The sequence below is a fragment of the Pelodiscus sinensis genome, chromosome 17, assembly GCF_052426305.1.
Source record: "Pelodiscus sinensis isolate ZL-2025 chromosome 17, ASM5242630v1, whole genome shotgun sequence".
In the NCBI taxonomy this organism is placed as follows: domain Eukaryota; kingdom Metazoa; phylum Chordata; order Testudines; family Trionychidae; genus Pelodiscus; species Pelodiscus sinensis.
The window spans coordinates 3,922,685-3,941,879 of record NC_143068.1 but is presented as its reverse complement, the minus strand read 5'-3'; the positions used below and the strand labels follow the sequence as shown (position 1 = coordinate 3,941,879).

At 50.7% G+C, this 19,195-nt stretch overlaps 1 protein-coding gene across 7 annotated transcripts in view; it reads right to left on the bottom strand.

Annotated features, from left to right (window-relative positions):
• Positions 1-19,195, bottom strand: part of MMP24 (matrix metallopeptidase 24) — a 113,634-nt gene that overhangs the window by 9,684 nt on the left and 84,755 nt on the right. For all 7 annotated transcript variants that reach the window (XM_075901454.2, XM_075901451.2, XM_075901449.2 and 4 more), the window contains 2 exons: positions 12,459-12,673; positions 10,802-10,940 (listed from right to left, as the gene is read on the bottom strand). In XM_075901454.2, the coding sequence (XP_075757569.1) occupies positions 10,802-10,940; positions 12,459-12,673 (354 nt within the window). The remainder of the gene's footprint in view (positions 1-10,801; positions 10,941-12,458; positions 12,674-19,195) is intronic.

Here is a 19,195-nt window from a genome sequence, read left to right as displayed (position 1 = left end):
TATCCAGCATGCTCGGGGATTAGGACAGTCTGGTGATCTAAAAAGTCCGGTTATCTGAGGGCCCCCATTAACCTAGGAAAAAACAAACCCAATGGACAATAACAGTAGCACCCAAGTTCTTTATACTGGTAGTTCTGTAGTGTCAGGCAGTTGGTCTCACATTTCTATTCTGAGTTAAAGATGATTGGTACGTCTTAAATAAAAAAACCTGTTAAGCCAATCGTAGTAAACCAAGCCCGGCCTGTGCGCCTGAAGGTGGGACAGTCTTGTGGCTGGGGGCACTGCTGGTTATCAAGGTTTTCTGGTTACTAGAGTGCCAGATAACAAAGGTGTCACTGTAAATGGGGCAGGGAGGCTGCTCTAGCCTGACTGGGCTGGAGTGGGCACCTCCCCCGCCCATCATGGAAGGCCCCTGGAGCAGCACAAGTCATCGTCAGGGCTGTCAAGTAAGTGGAGGTAATGCAACGAATTAATCCTGATTACTCAGTTTTACGCACTGCTAAGCCACAGCATACCCAGCAACATTGATGAACTAGTTGGGTTGTTTCTCCACGACAGCCTGGAAGACAAAGTGTTCAGTGCACCCTTGCTAGTTTTAGCAATATTTGATCTGTAAAAATGCTCACCATAGACCTAGTGCAAGCTGAATTGTGACCGTGCGCCTTACGCAAACAGATGTTTTGTTACAGGACGGCATTCAAACCCAAACAATAGCAAACTTGAGCGCCCGAAAGTCCTACGTCTTATTCAAACAAGCACTACGGCAAACAAGGTGCTTTCCATCTGCAGGAGCTAAAGCTGCCTGCTTTGTATGGCCAATGGCACCCGACCGTGGGCACGCTCGTTCGCATGGCCGGGTGCAACAGGTATTTCCAGGTCTGCTGCTGGATTGGGAACGGGGCCCCAGCGATAAACACGAGCCCGGAGTGTCCAGCCACTGCCACAGCGATGGGGACGGTCAGCACCCCAGGCCCTTTAACTCATTGCTGAAGTGCCCACTCCATGCACTCCAGTAGGTGTAGGGAGCTGCCTAACCCCTGCTTCACCCCTTCTGCCCAAGGCCCTGCCCTTCCAGGGACGTGGGGCAGGCGTGGGCCCAGTGAGGCATCTGGCCCCACTGGGTATTACATGCCACATATGCTAAACAGCTGTATGGGCCGGCATGTGCTGGCCACCATGCCAAGGCCATGCTGAAGCGCTGGTAAAGTAATAACGAAATTTATGATTCAACACCACCGGGCGGAACGGTGTGGCGCCTACTCTGGCTCCTACGCGCTGATGTGCTAGCACTCGCCTGACAGAACCTGAACTAGCACAAAAGACACTCGGCCTGCTGCTGCCGGCATCGGCCGCAGGTGCGGCAATGAGCATGCCTTGGGCTACGTGGCTTTGGCTTGGACTCAAACAGACGCCATTAGCAGCATGACGCTGAGTCCTCCAGAATAGCGGCTTCTCCACGAGCAAAACCAATTGAGTCAACAAATAGAGTTAAAAAAGCCCTGCTGTGCCCGACTGCTACAGCCCAGACAGACGCACGTTGGCCAACGTGCCAAGGAGCGAGTGCAGCCGAGGCTATACAGCACGGGTTCCCCAACTGGGGGGCATGAAGAAATTCCTGGGGGGGGGGGGAACAAGGTGACCCCCCCCCCATATCCCCTTGCTATTTTTGTTTTCCAGCCCTGGTCAGTTCTTTTGCTCAACCAGTTGTTGCGTGTCCCCCCCCCCCCCCGGAGGGGGGTGGGTGTTGAGGGTGTCTCAAAAAGGGGAAGTGCTGCCGGAACGTTTGGGCCCCACTGCTATACAGACTTGTGTAGCCAGAGGAGGGAAAAGAGCAGGGTTTAAACCAATTACTCAGGGCTGGTCTATGCGAGATAAAGCCGCTTATATTGATCTAAGTATTACACAGCAGCCCTGTGCCACTGATGTAGGCGTCCTCCGGCACCGATACAATAACGTCCCCTCCAAGAGCGGCAGAACCTGCCTACAGTGGCTGTGGAAGCTCCATCCCGGGTGCTGTTTGAGAGGTTGGACGGACAGACAGACAGACAGCCAGCCAGCAGGGATGGTCGCGCGACAGTGCGGGAGCCTGCCATGAGGGCAGGGGACTCTGACCCTGCCAGTGCTAGTGGTCTAGGATGCTATGACGATATAAGGGTTATGCCAGTGTAGCTGGGGCGACACAGTGTGGCTGCGTCTAGATTGTCATGATTTTGCGGAAATACTGTTAAAGTTTTGCCGTTAAAAGTATTTCCGCAAAAGCGTGTCTACATTGGCACGGATGTGTTTGTGCAAAAGCATCCGTGGCCAGACTCAACGCGCTTTTGCGCACGAAAGCCATTTTAGCCATCGGGGCTTTTTTGCGCAAAACAATTCTTCCCTGTCTACACTGGCCCTCTTGCGCAAGAGGGCTTTTCCCCGCGTGGGAGCGTGAACGTATTTGCGCAAGACGCACTGATTTTGTACATTACAACGTCAGTGTTCTTGCACAAATTCAAGCGGCCAGTGTAGACAGCTGGCAAAATCTTGCCAGTCTAGCTGCACCCTGTCTGTTCAAACAGCAGCTGGCATGTCAATTTCCTGGCAGGGGAGGTGTGACAGTGCAAGGCTGCCTGACTCCCTACAGGGAATATGCAGTTGGGCAAAAGGCCCCAGCAGCTTCCCTTGGGAAACACGGGGCAGGGCAGCCCTCCATGAGCCTGTGAGCCCAGGGCAGTGAGTTACATGGGCCTGTGGAGCGCAGGCAACAGGAACATTCTGGCTCCAGGGGCCCAGCTCCACTAATGTCTGTGGCTGGGTCTCTCCCCAGGCCCTGCCTGCTACCTCCACATGCTTCCCCAGAGTAGCTTCCGGCCTTCCCTGCTGCCCTGGTCATGCCCAGCAGCGCTCCGGCAGGCTTCCTGCCCACGCTTGCTCCATGCTGCTCCTTGACGCATCCAGCAAGTATCCACTGGCTAAAAGGGAAATGGGAGCTCCTTCCCCACCCTCCATCCCAAGATTGGCCTCAGAGATGGTGGGGGGTGGGGCAGAGGACCATCTGGCTGCCCCCACTTTGTGCTTCGCACTGGAGCATGTATCCCGCATGTTCCTCTGGCCCCGGCTTGTCTCTGCACGCCTCTCCTGTCCTGAATGCTGACGCCACAGGGCGCATTGGCCAGAAGCCTTGGCCAATAGGAACTGCAGGAGCTGCACTAGAGGGGTGTGCCAGACACTTTCAGGAGCCAAGTGCAGTGAGCACCATCCTCTGGCTCCCTTCTACACCCAAACTCCCTCCCTGAGCCTTAAGCAGGTTGGGGGGGGGGGGGGGCTGACGGCACGTCAGGGACCTCCCCCACCCCATGACCTTGCCCCCCCGTCCGCAGCCAAATGGGACGCTCCACCAGCCAGTAGAGTAAAAATGGGTTTAGTGCTTCACCAGCGTGGCTTTGATGTAGGCATCGGATGGGCCAACAGGCCTAGTTCCCTTGGGGGAGGGGTTCACAGGCCCCTGAGCCCCCTGTACTGGTTTTTAGTCTCCTTCCTCCATGATTCCCCATACTCTGACTGCCCAGCTCCCAGGCCCTGACCCCCAGCCAGGCGGCCGGCTCCGCCTCCCTTCCTTTCTCTCCCTCTCTGGGAAGAGCCTTGTTAACGGCTCAGGCTGGGACTAGGTGTCTGAGCCAACCTGCATGTGGGTGAGTCAGTGGGAATCGCCCCTGACAGTGCAGCCAGGTGGGGCCACCGGGTTACAGAGCAGACAGCCCCCCCGCCCACGTCACAGCGGCGAGGGGGACTTGGACCCATTCTGGACACCACTAAAAATTAGACAACCCTGTCCCTGTGAGGCTGCCAGCAGAGCTGAAACACCAGCCCCTCATGGGTGGGTGGAACACGCCTGGGGAGGCCAAGGGGCAACGTGGCCATGCAGCCCCACATCCGTCTGCAGAGCAGAATTACCAGTGTCTGCCCAGGCAGCACGTCGGTGGAAGCAGGTTCACCGGAGCCGTTAGCGTGACCCTTTGGTTCTAAACGGGAATGAACTGCTACTGCCCACAGCCCTGGCAGGCAGGGGGCATAGGAAGCCGCCCAGCAGGTGCTGTGGGCATCCATTAGCTCAAGCTAGATTCAGAATGGGACTTTGGCACCTACCTGCCACATTAGACCCCCGCCCTTCCCCCAATCCCTGTCGGCTGGTGCAACTATCTGTAGGCTCCTCCATTTCTACTGCCAAGGTCTCCCAGACAGCCTGGTCCTGGTGCTGGGAATGCAGCCTGCTGGCTCCCTCTAGGCACTGGGATGCCTACGCTCCAGTGCGAAGCAGAAAGTGGGGGCAGACAGGTGGTCCTCTGCCCCCCACCCCCATCTCTGGGGCCAATCTAGGGTGCAGACTTGGAGCGGAGGGTGGGGAAGGAGCTCCCATGTCCTTTTTAGCCAGCGGTTAGGGCACGTCCCCGGAGGTGTGGGCGACCCCCACTTCCAGTTCCCCTTCTGTCTGAGCGGGAAGAATGGATCAGGAAAGGGAGGTGCTGAGACGCAGCCCCTAGCCCCACCTTGGGCTTTGATCTGGCCCGTGAGCTGCACAAGCCTTTCCACAGGACCACGCGAGCCCTTTACATAGACGCAGTCGCAAGGGCTCGCGTTCTCCCCGGCAAGAGCCTAGCAGCGAGGCTGGGCACAGCGAGCCCTTTAAACAGCAGGAATTGAAAGGGCTGGCAGCTCCTGGCTCCGGCTAACGTGATGCCTGGGAGCAGCACAGGAGGCGCAAGCCCTTTCAAATTCTGCTATTTAAAGGCTCTGCCCCCTGTTCTAGACCCCGCCCCTTCTGACCGAGGCCCTGCTCCTTCCGGGCGGCCTATGACCACTTCAAAATTTTTGAAGTGGCGTCTGCTCAAAACTGATTGCCCACCCTGCCCTATGCACTGGCCTGGGTTCTGCTCAATGGGACCAAAAATATTAAATGATCTAGATTTCTCTCTCGTCCATTTATCTCGTTCCCTCCCCTTCCTGTCCCGTTGCGAACCAACGATTCCTTTTCAAGCGCTTGTATCGAAACTTAGTCATCCAATTAGGAAACACAAAACAATATCGTGTGACTTGCGTGACCAATGATTTGTAATAAATAAGGGTATGTCTACACTACAACGTTAATTCGAACTAACTTAGTTCGAATTAGTTGATGTGCAGCCTTGACATGGGTCCTCTTTGGATTAAGCAAAGATCCCTAAGAGCAGGAGGGCTGGACTCTGAGTCTGCCACTTCTGGGGATGTGCTCTGAGCACCAGGGGGCAGAATCATTCGTTTGCTTGCGCTCGCATTATGTAATCGCAGCACTACACTTCCTGGAGATTCCTGAAATGTTTGGCCACGCGCGCCCACTGAGTCCGCCCTCTGTAGCGCTCACTATATAAAAGGGCTGCTGCAAAGATAATGCAGCACTATTGGTCAGGCTCCGTTACAACAGCCATGAATGTCATTGAAAAGGCCACACTCCCCCAGGTAAGAAGGAAGCCAGTTATTTTTACATCTGGGGTCCACATAAGAGCTAAATATAATGCTCTTGGTTCTGCAGAATGGGACCAAAAATATTAAATGATCTAGATTTATCTCTCGTCCATTTATCTCTTGTTCCCTCCCCTTCCTGTCCCGTTGCGAACCAACGATTCCTTTTCAAGCGCTTGTATCGAAACTTAGTCATCCAATTAGGAAACACAAAACAATATCGTGTGACTTGCGTGACCAATGATTTGTAATAAATAAGGGTATGTCTACACTACAACGTTAATTCGAATTAACTTAGTTCGAATTCGTTAATTCGAACTAAGCTAATTCGAACTAACGGATCCAGACTAAAAAAAATAGTTCGAATTAGCGTTTTGCTAATTCGAACTAGCATGTCCACATTAAGTGGACCCTGAAGCGGGGTTAAGGATGGCCGGAAGCAGTGCCAGCAGGGCATCAGAGGAGGACTTAGAGCGTGGAGATGCTGTCTCAGGCTAGCCGAGGCTGTGCTTAAAGGGTCCCGACCCCCACCCCGGACAGACAGTTCTCAGGGGTGCCCCGCTTGCAAAGCAGTCCTGGCTTGGATTGCCCGGAGTGCCCACACTGGGCACATCACACCACTCAGCCATCAGCCCAGCTGCACTTGCCGCAGACTACCATCTGGGGAGAGGGGGCAATTGGGGGCCTGCAGGAGAGCTTCCACCCCCAGAAGCCTGCAGAGCCAGCCCAGTCCTCCCCATTGGGGGCTCGTGCCCCATTCCTCCCTCACCTCCTTCCACTTACCCTTCCCTAGCCCCTCTTCTTAATGTACAAAATAAAGATAACGTGTCTTCCAAAATGGAATCTGTCTTTATTGAACAAAACTGGGGGAGACTGGGAAAAGGAGGTGGGAGAGGGGAAGAGAGAGGCTGGGAGAGGGGAGGGCAACTACAATGATCAGGGGTTGGGAACAGGTCCCATATGAAGAGAGGCTAAAGAGACTGGGACTTTTCAGTTTAGAGAAGAGGAGACGGAGGGGGAACAGGATAGAGGTCTCTAAAAGCAGGACTTGGGTGGAGAGGGTGCATACAGAAAAGGTCTTCCTTAGTTCCCATAAAGAAGGACTAGAGGACACCAAAGGAAAGGAATGGGTAGCAGGCTTCAAACTAGTAACAGAAAGTTGCTCTTCACAAAGCAAAGAGTCACCTGTGGAACTCCTTGCTGCAGGAGGCTGTGAAGGCTAGAACTAGAACAGAGTTTAAAGGGAAGTGAGATCAAGTCATGGAGGTTGGGTCCATGGAGTGGTATTAGCCAGGGGGTAGGAGTGGTGTCCATCCCCTCCAGGGTCCCTAGGGTTGGCCGCTGTCGGCAGACAGGCTACTGGGCTAGATGGACCTTTGGTCTGACCCAGGACGGCCATTGTAAGCTCAGGGCTCAGGGTCGGGGGTCTCAGTGGACCCCCTTGATTCTCTTGCACACCTGCTCCTGGGTGGCCAGACTGGCAGCTCTCCTGCCCTAGCCGGCTACTTTCCTGTGCCTAGTGCAGAGATTGTGGACGAGGTCCACGATGTCCGCACTAGCCCAGGCGGGTGCCCGACTCTTGCAGTCCCGGGCAAGCTCCCGGGAGCCGCCAGGCTGGTCCCGGGAAGAGGGGGGAGGGCTGGGGGTCATCGGGTGGGTGGCTCGATCCGTGTCAGGTGCAGGGTCTGCTGGCTGGGTGCTGGCAGGCTTGCACCTGGCACGGACACCGTAGCCAGCCTGTGCCCCTTTAAGGGGTCCAGGGCCGGGAGGGGGGCAGACGAGTTTTCCTGGTGTTGGCCAGAGTGGCCACCAGGGAAACCTGGGGAAGGGCTAACCTCCCACTAGTTCGAATTAAGGGGCTACACACCCCTTAATTCGAACTAGCTAGTTCGAACTAGGCTTAATCCTCGTAAAATGAGGTTTTCCTAGTTCGAACTAAGCGCTCCGCTAGTTCGAATTAAGTTCGAACTAGCAGAGCGCTAGTGTAGCGCCTATCAAAGTTAATTCAAACTAACGTCCGTTAGTTCGAATTAACTTTGTAGTGTAGACATACCCTAAGGGATTACATATGTAGTGGCTCAATGTATGGACAGTCCATAAACTGTGATTAACGCACACGTCTGATGTGACACATTTACAGGTAGGGTCATCAAATCCTCTTTTTTTCACAGAAAATTAGTGACACTATAAAGGGAATGAAGGGGTTGGCTAAATAGTTCACGATGAGCAGTCTAACTAGCTAGAGTGACAACGAACCCTAGTCACTGGTTTACATTGTGGCAGCTCCTCCTAAGAAAAATCGCTGATTAAATGAATGCTTAGATTCAAAGTAGATTGAAGTTTTCTTCGCGTCATTGTAACCTCATCTCAGTAAGGAATATGAGCCTGAGTCACTTGAAAAGCACAGGAGTCATCCCTAAGTTCAGGTTCTCATGAATGCCCAGTCGGTAAAACTTGAGTTTTATAGAAAAAATACAATGGTGACATTTTCATGCAAAAGGAGTGAGGGAAACAAGTGCACCTTTGCTCTGTTCAGTAAGTGAAAACTGGGCCCTTAGTGTTGTCTCAAGCATTACAATCGTAGACTTGTCGAATCGTCCCCTCCCAGACGTGCCAAAAAGCGCTTGTAAGCGTCCAAGGGAGGTGCCAGAATTCCATTGCACAAGGGAATCCTGCAGTGACCAAGCTGGGACTGAATAGTCATGTCAGTCTCATGTCCCTCCAATTCGCCCTGCCCTCAGTTCCGTGGTTCCCACCTGCCCTGCACACCATCACTTAATCGCCTAAGTCATTGATTTCATGACTGCAGTGGTGTTAGTGCCTGGGGGTGAGATCCACAAAGCGGCTAAGTTCTAGGCACCCAGGACCTACGGTCCTGTAGGAAGTGAGGAATTCTCCAAAGGCAGCATGCTGAGCCATTTAAGCTAGATGCCGAAAAGAAGAGTGGTCTCAGCCCTGTTCGTCTAGGAATAACGTGGGAATTTTCATGGTATTTTTATGAGGCCTGTGTATGCCTCAGTTTCCCTCTAGGCTTTGTGTTTCCATGCACTCAACGTGAAGGGAAGGCACAGAATGTTTGGCTCGTATTAGCACACTGACTAGAACCTATGTGTGTGGCTGGTGGATCCCATGAAGATCCCGGAAAGCCTACCAGCAGGGCATTCACACCTAGCTGATGACCAAGAGGAGGCCATTTCCCCCCTGCCTCTCTGCCAGGAAGCATGGCCCAGAGCAGGGAAAGACGTCAGGCACTGTGTTCAGAGATGAGCGCGCTCGCTCGCTCGCGCTCTCTCTCTCTCTCTCTCTCTCTCTCTCTCTCTCTCTCTCTCTCTCTCTCTCTCTCTCTCTCTCTCTCTCTCTCTCTCTCTCTCTCTCTCTCTCTCTCTCTCTCTCTCTCACTCTCTCACTCACTCTCTCTCACACACACACACACACACGGCTCTCCCCTGGGACTGACAAGGCAGGGACTGGGACAAACCTTTGGTCTACACGGGGGTTTTAGGCAGGGATGTGAAAAGACACGCCCCTGTGCAGCACAGTTAAGCCAGTCTAGGTCCCTGTGTAGACAGTGCTAGTCTACTGGCTCTCGGAGAGATAGGTTCCCTGCCCTGAGGAGAGCCCCTCCCTTTGGTGTAAGTACCAGCAACACTGCCGTGCTGCAGCGGGCACCTCTGATGTAGGGAGAGGAAGGAAAATTGGTTCTTACAGAAGCAAGGCCCAAGGGGCCCTGGTGTTGAGCAATCGGAGCCATTGCTTCTCTGTGGTAACCTAACACCTCTCCCAGCCTGCAGGCCAGGAAACTCAAAAGCGGCTTGTTTGAAAAGACTGCCTGGCATTGCAAGGGGTCGGAACTAGCCTCCCACCAGGTCTGAATTGCCTGGATTCACCGCAGGAAGCCACAGAGGTTTCTGGCACCTGATGGCCAGTTGTGAAGGCCACGGGCCTGGCCTGTGGAACTGGATGGACCAGCACCCTTAAAGGGGTCACTCCCACGGGACTAGCTACGTGCTGGGGCACAGACCAGCCCCCCAAAAGTAGATGGGCACCTTTCTCTGGTGAGGAGTCTCAGCCGTCAGGAAGCCAGTGTCCTAGCCACTGTGAGAGACAGACTGTCCCCCACCGAAAGCCAAGCTCCAGATGCTGCTCTGTTGATTTGAACCTGGAAGGCCCGGGGCTTGAACCCACAGTTCGGGGGGGGGGGTCTCGGTGTGAGTCGCTCTCCTGTGGAAGCTGGTCCACTTTGTATCACTCAGGAAACAGCCTCTGGCTCTGTGAGATGCTGCCTCTCTGGCCTCACCCTCAGACCACTCGCCTCCATGTGGGAGGGTCCCTGACAACTGGCTCAAGGCCACGTGCTGATAAGTCTGACACAAAGTGCAACAGCTTCCAGAAGCAACCGCAAGAAGCCCCCAGCAGGCGAGTGACAGGCCCTGCGGGGAAGTGCGAGGGTTCAAATCCCAGGGAGAGCTCAGGTAGCGTGGGGCTCCCCCCCAGGGAGTGCTGCAAACGGGCTTTGGGGACACCTCTCCACTGGCCCCTGGATGTCTGCCTCCTGCACCAGGCTTGGTACAAAAGGCAGTGCCGGTGGTACCTCCCACCTCGGCACCTGACTGCTTCTGAACAAGGGGCTTTGCCGAACGAGGGGAGGTCCCTCCCAACATGGCCCTGCTGCCCCCAGCTAGGACTCCAGCCAAGCCCCACGGCTGCCTGCCTGGCCATGGCCGCTGGGGCTGCCAGGGCTCCGTAGCTGCTGCAGCAGCCATGACCAAGGCTCTACAGCCACTGCTGGCCACCCACTACTGCCTGGCAGCAAGGGCTAGAACTTCCTGCTGCGCCCCCCTCCCTCCTGCCCTGCGGCCCGACCTCCTTATACCTGGACTCAGTGATCCAGGAACACCCGTCGGAGAATGCCTGTTCTAAAAATCCCACCAGGGCGTGGGCATGAGCTCGGGCCCCAAGCAGCTCTGGGCATCAGCACTCAGGCAATTTTGCATATTCCCTGTGGCAGAGACTCAGGCACTGCGGAGACCCCCAACAGCATCAGGCACCAGCTGAGCAGGGATTTGGGGATCTGGAGCCTGCAGCAGCGGTGGGTCCACAAGTGGCTTTATGGATCTAGCCCACAGTGCTCGTGAAAATCCCACTAGAGACCTCGCGCATCTTTAAACCTCTGCCCCTGAGCAATCAGAAGTTCGGGTTCGTGAGGAGCCCAGTTCTCTGTCTTTGAGGGTTTCTACACTTCCGACAGATACACTGCTGGCAAGGTGTTCCGCAGGAGGAGATGTTAGAACAGGGATGCAAAATTAGCACTGGAAACATACTCTACCTTTAAAGAACACAAATTTCCCATCGGATCTCTCATAGGCAGCATCAATTTTTGCAGGGAGGCCTTTCCAGAACTGTTCAATCTGCATGGGATATCCCTCCTGCACTCGGTTGTTGCGCAGACGCCAAAACCAGCGATCCTAGGAAAAGAAAAAGGGCTCTTGCCGTGTCTGCACTTTGACACCCTGCTGTCAACCACAAAATCCCACCAGGTGCCGTATGACACACTTGAGCTCTGTTCAGCTGCACTGGTCTTGAGCAGATGTCTGCATGCCAACCAGTTTGGGATACATTTATAGGAAGGTATGTTCTCTTAGCACTATAACAGGTAGGAACTGGTACTGACCACCACTGTCCTTTCCCAGTGTGCAAGTCCTGGTCTACACTAGCAAAATGCAGGACAATGTAGCACTTTAAAGACTAACCAGATGGTTTATTAGATGATGAGCTTTCGTGGGCCAGACCCACTTCCTCAGATCAAATAGTGGAAGAAAATAGTCACAACCATATATACCAAAGGATACAATTAAAAAAAAATGAACACATATGACAAGGACAAATCACATTTCAGAACAGGAGGGGAATGCGGGGGGGGGGGGGGAATTATATTTCTGGATGCACAGGAATATGTGTTCTTGATCTTATAACTCACTTGGTTAGGTCCAATAATGGTATCAGCAGAATGAATCCAGAAATATAATTTATGCTACCATGTGCCGAAAGTGTCCGTCTGCTATGTACATTGGACAAACATCTCAGACACTTCGCCAAAGGATTAATGCCCACAAAACAGATGATAGACAAGATCACAAAGAAAAAACAGTTTCTTGCCATTTTAACCAGAAAGGACACTCTCTCAATGACTTAACCACCTGCATTCTGCTACAAAGACCTTTTACATCTGCACTTGAAAGGGAATCCTCTGAACTGTCATTCATGTTAAAATTCGACACTCTCCGGGAAGGAATGAACAAACACTCAAACTATTTTACCCATTACCAAGATAGCTTCCCCAATTATCACCTCTAATACCATTAGCTCACAGACATCCCACTCTGCCCACCTCTAATATCATCAATTCACAGACACTTACCTTCCTTCCTTTCCCCCTCCCCCCCCGCATCCCCCTCCTGTTCTGAAATGTGACACAATTACTTTTTTGTGAAGGATACTGATAACGCTGAAGGGGAAACTAAATGGTAAATATCACAAATATCACTTTTTCTTTATGCCCATCTCTTTAGGCACCATGCCAAGTATTACTAATTGTTTTCTATCAGAGGGGTAGCCGTGTTAGTCTGAATCTGCAAAAGTGGCAAGGAGACCTGTGGCACCTTATAAACTAACTGAAGTGTAGGAGCATAAGCTTTCGTGGGCAAAGACCCACTTTGTCAGATGCATGCATCTGACAAAGTGGGTCTTTGCCCTCGAAAGCTTATGCTCCTACACTTCAGTTAATTTTTTTCTGATATGCTAAAACTTTCCTTTCAAAATTCTCACTCACTTATTATATGTCAGCTACAGACAACAGAGCTGTTTTCAGCAGCACAAAGTGGTACCATAAAATAGCTAATAATTTACAATTATTTATGCAAATGATTCTTTTTCAGGCTAGAAAGCTTAAAAATATATCATTGGTGAGACAGCATTCTCAGTACCTTGAAAACAAACATTTCTCCTCTAAACAGAGCCACAGTGTTAAAGTTGCCATCACATATGTTGGGTTTCATGCCTGGTGTTGATGGCCTGTCACCTAGAGGAGGTCTGGGGGGTCTTGGCTGTCTCTCATGCTTCCTCTCCGAAGGGGAATGGATCCTGCGCACAGGAAGCGTTGGTAAAGGTCTGGTGGGCTCCAGTGGCTCAGCAGGTGGACCTAAAAGAAAGAAAAGAAAACTGTTTAGCCAAGTGAACAGTGACAAGGCCTGATTTTAGTCCTAGGCCATTTGCTCAATTATTCCTGCCCAGGAATTCCCCAGAAATCTCTCCCTCATCTCTTAGAGCAAGTCTAGGCTAGAAGAGCAGCACTGGCACAGCTGCTGGAGTGTGTCTGGGGGAAGGCCTACGGGAGAGTGCCCTGCGATGGGCAGTGACTGCAGCTCTGCACGAGGGGGAAGCCATGTCAGCGAGCGAGTCTCCAGCTGACAAACCGCCCCCGGAAACAGCACCAGGGTATGTGAGTTTCATGCCTTGAGCAATACCCGTTCCATCAGTGGCAGTGTGGCCTTGCCTAGCACACTGCAGAGAAGCAGCAGTTGCCAGCCACAGGAGACTTGCACCCAACTTGAACTGGAGGCTCGGTGCTTTTGGTATGAACAGCGAGCAAAGAGTCAGAGCTACTGATGCCATAATGAGAATGGAAAGGGCGACTGTGCTGGCGTGTCTGTTCACAGATGCGAGGGATCGGGGAGATAAGCAAGAAGGGAGCAAGTAGCAACACCAACACCTCCGGGGTGAGAGGCATTAGCTGTGTAACAGCCGCACAGAAGCAGAACAAGCTTTAAGAAACCTCCCCTGACCCCACCCCCACTTTGGACACTGTGGGCAGTGGGCCCACGCAACACCCCCCAGGAATGAGCAGTAATTGCCCAGAGGCGCACGCCAGAAAGGGGCAGGCTCGGGAGCCCACCCGCAAAGTAGCTCAGCAGCCCTTGGTAGACAGAGACTGGGCACACTGCAGGCGGCTCCTTCCCAGGGAGGAAACCTGCCTTTATAGGGAAGGGCAGTCATTTCCAACTGCAGAAAACCACCTTCCCTGAGGTCCTGCCTATGCTCGCTCCATCCCCCTCCTCTGCATGCGCTCTCCTCTTGCTCATTTTCACAGCCAGGCTCACGCAGACACCAGCCGGTGGGAGCTGCCTGCTTTAAGAGGCAGTGTTTGCAGTGTGGCCACTGGACTGGGACAGGAGTCCTAATGCTCCCATTTTCTGACACTCGGGTTTAAAAACAGACTCTTAGCACTGAGGAATTCATTATAGCTTGTTAATGTTAAGAAGGTGAGGACGCCTAAAACTGCTGCACAAACTGACTCCTCTCTGTTTTTCCATCCGGCTAACCCGCAGATTTCCTAGTGGCGTTTCAATGTTTTGCACCTCTCCCAGATTTGTCCTAAAGCAGGCTGAGAGGAAACCTGTTAGAATTCCACACACCGCGGGACCACCTGTCTGCCCTGCAATGCCCAACATCATGCCATGGGTTGTGGACTGTAAATCAATGAGCTATTTGGGTAGGAGAGTGTCACAAGTAAACCACTGGGGGTGCCCTTTAAAATACATTTTCTACTGTAATTTTATGATTTAGAATATAAAGGGTCTGAGAGGGTTCCCACAGCCAGAAACTAGCTCTTCTGCTTCAAGAGTATCGGCCCTAGGGAAGCAAGGCATTCCCTGGTGCCAGCCCATTTTGCTGCCTGTGGCATTGGCGCTATCAGACCATATGAGCCACTCACTTTTTGCAGACCCCGGCAGGCACCCACCAGTGCAAAGTGCCAGGCTTTGTGCACAGTGGTGTCTGTGCCCTGCTGACTGGGCAGATTGCAGTGGCCACCCCAGGCCAAGCACACTGCCCCATGGATACATGACATGTATACCACAACCACAATAGCCTGCATGGAGGGACTGGCCTGCTCAGCCCCACCCCTAGCAGCTGCTGCTGGGTGTGTGGGCGGGTGTGTCTACACAGCAACTCTACCGAGTAGCAGATGCTATATTAGGCTATGGGCCATTGAGCGCTTGACCTGAGTGAGTTGCATGTTGGCCACGAAAGCAAGGATTTCACTCATGAGCAGGCAAGATCTGTTCTTGCAAAACAACTTGGTTTGTGTCCATGGGAAATTCCTGTGCTGAGGAATCAGCAGATAAGGGAATAACATTGATGATGTTGTCATGACAATGTATGTCACAGCTGTGGACAAAAATGGGACGAAAACAAACATCTTGGATTATAGTGGTCTGTCTGGAATTGTGGGTGAAAGGCCCAGCAAAAAACCATAGAACCCGAGGACCAAGCACCATCTAGACCAAGGTGGGCAATGAAATGGCGGCAGTTCGCCAGGGTTAGGTACTTGTGTGTCGCCCCCACTATATTTACCTGCAACTCTGCAGCTGTGGGCGATTGCAGATCCCATTGGCCGCAAATCCCCATTCCCAGCTAAGAGGAGCTGCAGGAAGTGATTCAGTCCAGAGCTCCGCTCCCCACAGCTCCCACTGGCAGGGAATGGCGATCCGCAGCTGACAGGTTGCCTGTACCTGTAGATGGCCAACCAGGAGCTAACCCTGGAGAACTGGATCTGGCCCACGGGCTGGTATTTGCCCACCCTTGATCTAGATCATCCCTGACAAGTATTTGTCCAAACTGCTCTTAAATATCTCCAGGGATGGAGATTCCACAACCTCCCTGGGCAACTTATTCCAGTGTTTGACCACCCTGACAGTTAGGAAGCTTTTCCTAATGTCCAACCTAAACCTCCCTTGCTGCAATTTAGGCCCATTGCTTCTTGTCCCATCATGAGAGGTTAAGGGGAACAATTTTTCTCCCTCCTCTTTGTAACACCTTTTGAGGTACTGCAGTTCCCATTCTACAGATTTGACTGGAATGTCTAAAGGTGAAAAGGTCCCTGCTTGGCTGCATACTGGCTGGAGTCTCTGACTAGCTCCTCTTTGCAGTTTTGCTCCAAGGCCACATAAAGTTTGTCTGCAATGCAATCAGCCAGCTGCTGCTGGCCCGTGCCGGCTAGGTCAGGTTAGGGGCTGTTTAACCATGGTTCAGGATCTGTCTGCGGCATGAGCTCTGAAATCCCCCACCTCGCAGGTCTGGTCTTTCATTGGTAGATTTTTCCAGTGGACCAATCACCTTCCCTGTTCAAAAATCTGTGACTTGGTTCTGACTTTATTTTGTATGGCTTCATCTTCCAGCCACTTCTTCTTTTGCCGTTATCCTCTAGATTAAAGAGAACTTTAGTACCTAGTATTTTCTCCCCATGAACATACTTAGACTCTGGAATCAAATACATTTTCTTATTTTCTTAATTTAATTTTTGATAAGCTAAACAAATTGAGCTCTTTAAAGAACTCTCACTGTGAAGCTTTTTCTCCTTCAATAATTCATGTGGCTTTTTTCTCCACTAGAACTGGAGTTGTCTGTCTCCTCTGACTCCTAAATGCTTTTCAGAATCACTGCTTCCCCCTTCTGGAAGATATGGCCTGCATTCATTGCTCCTAGATGTGCAATTCTGCAGTTAGCTGTATTAAAATGTATGTTGTTTGAAGTGGTCCAATTTACAAAGAGAACCCAACTTGACTGCCCTGTCCCCATTATTATCTTCCACTCTGCCACTCTTTGTCCCATTTAAATGTTTTATCAGCAGTGATTTTATATTTACTTCCAGAACATTGATGAAAATACTGCATTTCACTGTACCTGATCCCTGAGGAATCCCAGCAGAAACATCACCACCATTGAATGATGATTCTTCTTTGACTGTTACTTTTCTGAGATTTATCAGATAGCCAATTCAGAATCCATTTAGCATGAACTTTATTGATATTGAAAAGAGCTAATTTTAATCAGAATGTTATGTGATACAAAGTGAAATGTTTTACAAAAGTCTAAATAGATTACTTTGTTGCAGTTATTGTAATTTATCAATTGAATTTCATATCAAATTTTTCATTATTTTGCTTGGGATTGAGGTCAGGCTAACTGGCCTGGTTATCCCACTTGCCTATTTTGAATATCGGCACTGTGACAGAATACACCCCTGTATTCACACCCTACACGCTACAGTCATGATTATTTGAAAACTCATAATTTGTTGATTAGTATCATCCTGAAAGAATATGTGCAGCAACATTGCAAATGAAGTTTTAAGATTTCACTATGTGTTGTTATTAACACATGTTCCAAACAGAGGAATGTGTGCTCTGTTCAATATAAATTTAGGCAGCAAACAGCGTTATCAAGCAGGAAAGAAATCAAAGGATGCTCAAACCAATGAGATTGCTTGGCTCCTGTGTCGCTGCAGCTAACAGAGCTGTAAACAGGGGAGTTTGAGTGGGAGTTTGTAAAGGGAGTTTGGATTGTGGGACTTGTTTAGGGTTTGTTTTTGCTGTGGAGGGGGTGTTTTGGTCTGTTTTTGTGTTCACTGGACTAATAGGATTTTGGTGAGAAAGTAGATAAAACTCAGAGGCATTAGTGGCCATGGCCCAAGTAGTAGAGAACACAAGGAGGATGATTGGATGTGGTAGCTGCGGTATGTACATGATTCTGGAGGGGGTACCTGAAAGGAGTTTTGTTTGCATGAAGTGCCGCCTGATAGAGCTGATGGAAGAAAAGATCCGAAGACTGGAGATGCAGGTGGAAACTCTGGTCGAGTTTAGAAGGGGGTTTGAGCAGATGATGGGGCAAAGGCATGACGTGGCTGAAGGGGAAAGCTTAGATATGCAGATGGAAGCAGGATCAAGGGCCTCAGAGGGGGGGGGGGACTGCTGGGCGAAGAAAATGGACAGTTGGAAGCATGTGACTCAGAGAACCAGGCAGAGGAAAAGATGGGCCAGTGAAGGAAAAATAGAGCTCAAGAACAGGTATGTGGAGCTGGAGAATGAAGAAGGGGTACAGCAGGTAGATAATGAAGATGGAAGGGTGAGGAAGAAGAGAAGAGTGGCTAGTCCCATAGATAAAGGGGAAGACTTAATGGAGACAACACCAATAATGAGAATTAGGAGGATACAAGATGGGTTAAAGAGGATTACAAGGGAAAATAGGAATGGCAAGGACTTGCAGCCAGAGGAAGCTAGAGATAGACCAGAGAATTGCACTGTCACTAGGAAAAGGCAGGTCTATGTGATTGGGGACTCCTTATTGAGACTAATAGATAGGCCTGTAACCAGAGCTGATTCAAAGAGTAGAAGGGTGTGCTGTCTGCCAGGTGCCAAGATACGAGATGTGGAACTGAGGTTGAAGAGAATTATTAAGGGAGCAGGAAGGAATCCACTGATCATCCTTCATGTAGGAACAAATGATACGTCTAGATTCTCGCTGGAACGAATTAAGGGAGACTATGCTAGGCTGGGGAGGATGCTCAAGGAAATTGAGGCTCAGGCGATCTTTAGTGGGATTCTGCCTGTTCCTAGAGAAGGGCAACTAAGATGTGACAGGATTATGATGATCAATAGATGGCTTAGGCAGTGGTGCTATAAGGAGGGCTTTGGGATGTATGGTCACTGGGAGGCATTTATGGACAGAGGACTGTTCTCTAGAGATGGACTTCACCTAAGTAGGGAGGGAAATAGACTTCTAGGATGGAGGCTGGCTCAACTGATTAAGAGAGCTTTAAACTAGGAATTTGGGGGAGACGGTTGGGAGATGTCCAGGTAATCTCTATGCCAGATTTTAACACTGAGAGGGAGGAAAACGAAGTAAGAAAGGATATAGCTGGGGGTAGGAGAATGAACATGAGGAAGGGTGGGGTGGATACTAGTCTAATAGGTCATATTGGAGGTATAACGTCCATGCCAAATTGGGTAAAGAATGTGAATGAGGCCAAACAGCAAAAATTAAGATGTTTGTACACCAATGCGAGGAGCCTAGGTAACAAAAAGGAGGAACTAGAGCTACTGATCCAGGAAGTGAAACCAGATATTATAGGAATAACAGAAACATGGTGGAATACTAGGCATGACTGGAGTACAGGTATTGAAGGGTATGTGCTGTTTAGGGTAAAGGTGGTGGAGTCGCATTGTATATCAAAGATGAGGTAGACTGTAAAGAAATAAAAAGTGATGGAATGGAGAAGACAGAGTATGTTTGGGCAAAAATAACATTGGGAAAGAAAACTATCAGATCTTCCCCTGGGATAGTGCTTGGGGTGTGTTATAGACCACCAGGCTCCAATTTGGATATGGATAGAGACCTCTTTAATGTTTTTAATGAAGTAAATACTCATGGAAACTGCGTAATCATGGGAGATTTCAACTTTCCAGATATAGACTGGAGAACAAGTGCTAGAAATAATAACAGGGCTCAGATTTTCCTAGATGCGATAGCTGATGAATTCCTTCATCAAGTAGTTGCTGAACCAACAAGGGGGGATGCTATTTTAGATTTGGTTTTGGTGAGTAGCGAGGACCTCATAGATGAAATGGTTGTAGGGGACAACCTTGGCTCAAGTGATCATGAGCTAATTCAAAATAAATCTGAGACTAGGGTTTTTTATTTCAAAAGGGCTAACTTTAATAAATTAAGGAAATTAGTTAGGGAAGTTGATTGGACTAAAGAAATTATGGATCTTGAAGTGGAGGAGGCCTGGAATTATTTTAAGTTAAAGTTGCAGAAGCTGTCAGAAGCCTGTATCCCAAGAAAAGGGAAAAAATGTATAGACAGGTGTGTTAGACCAAGCTGG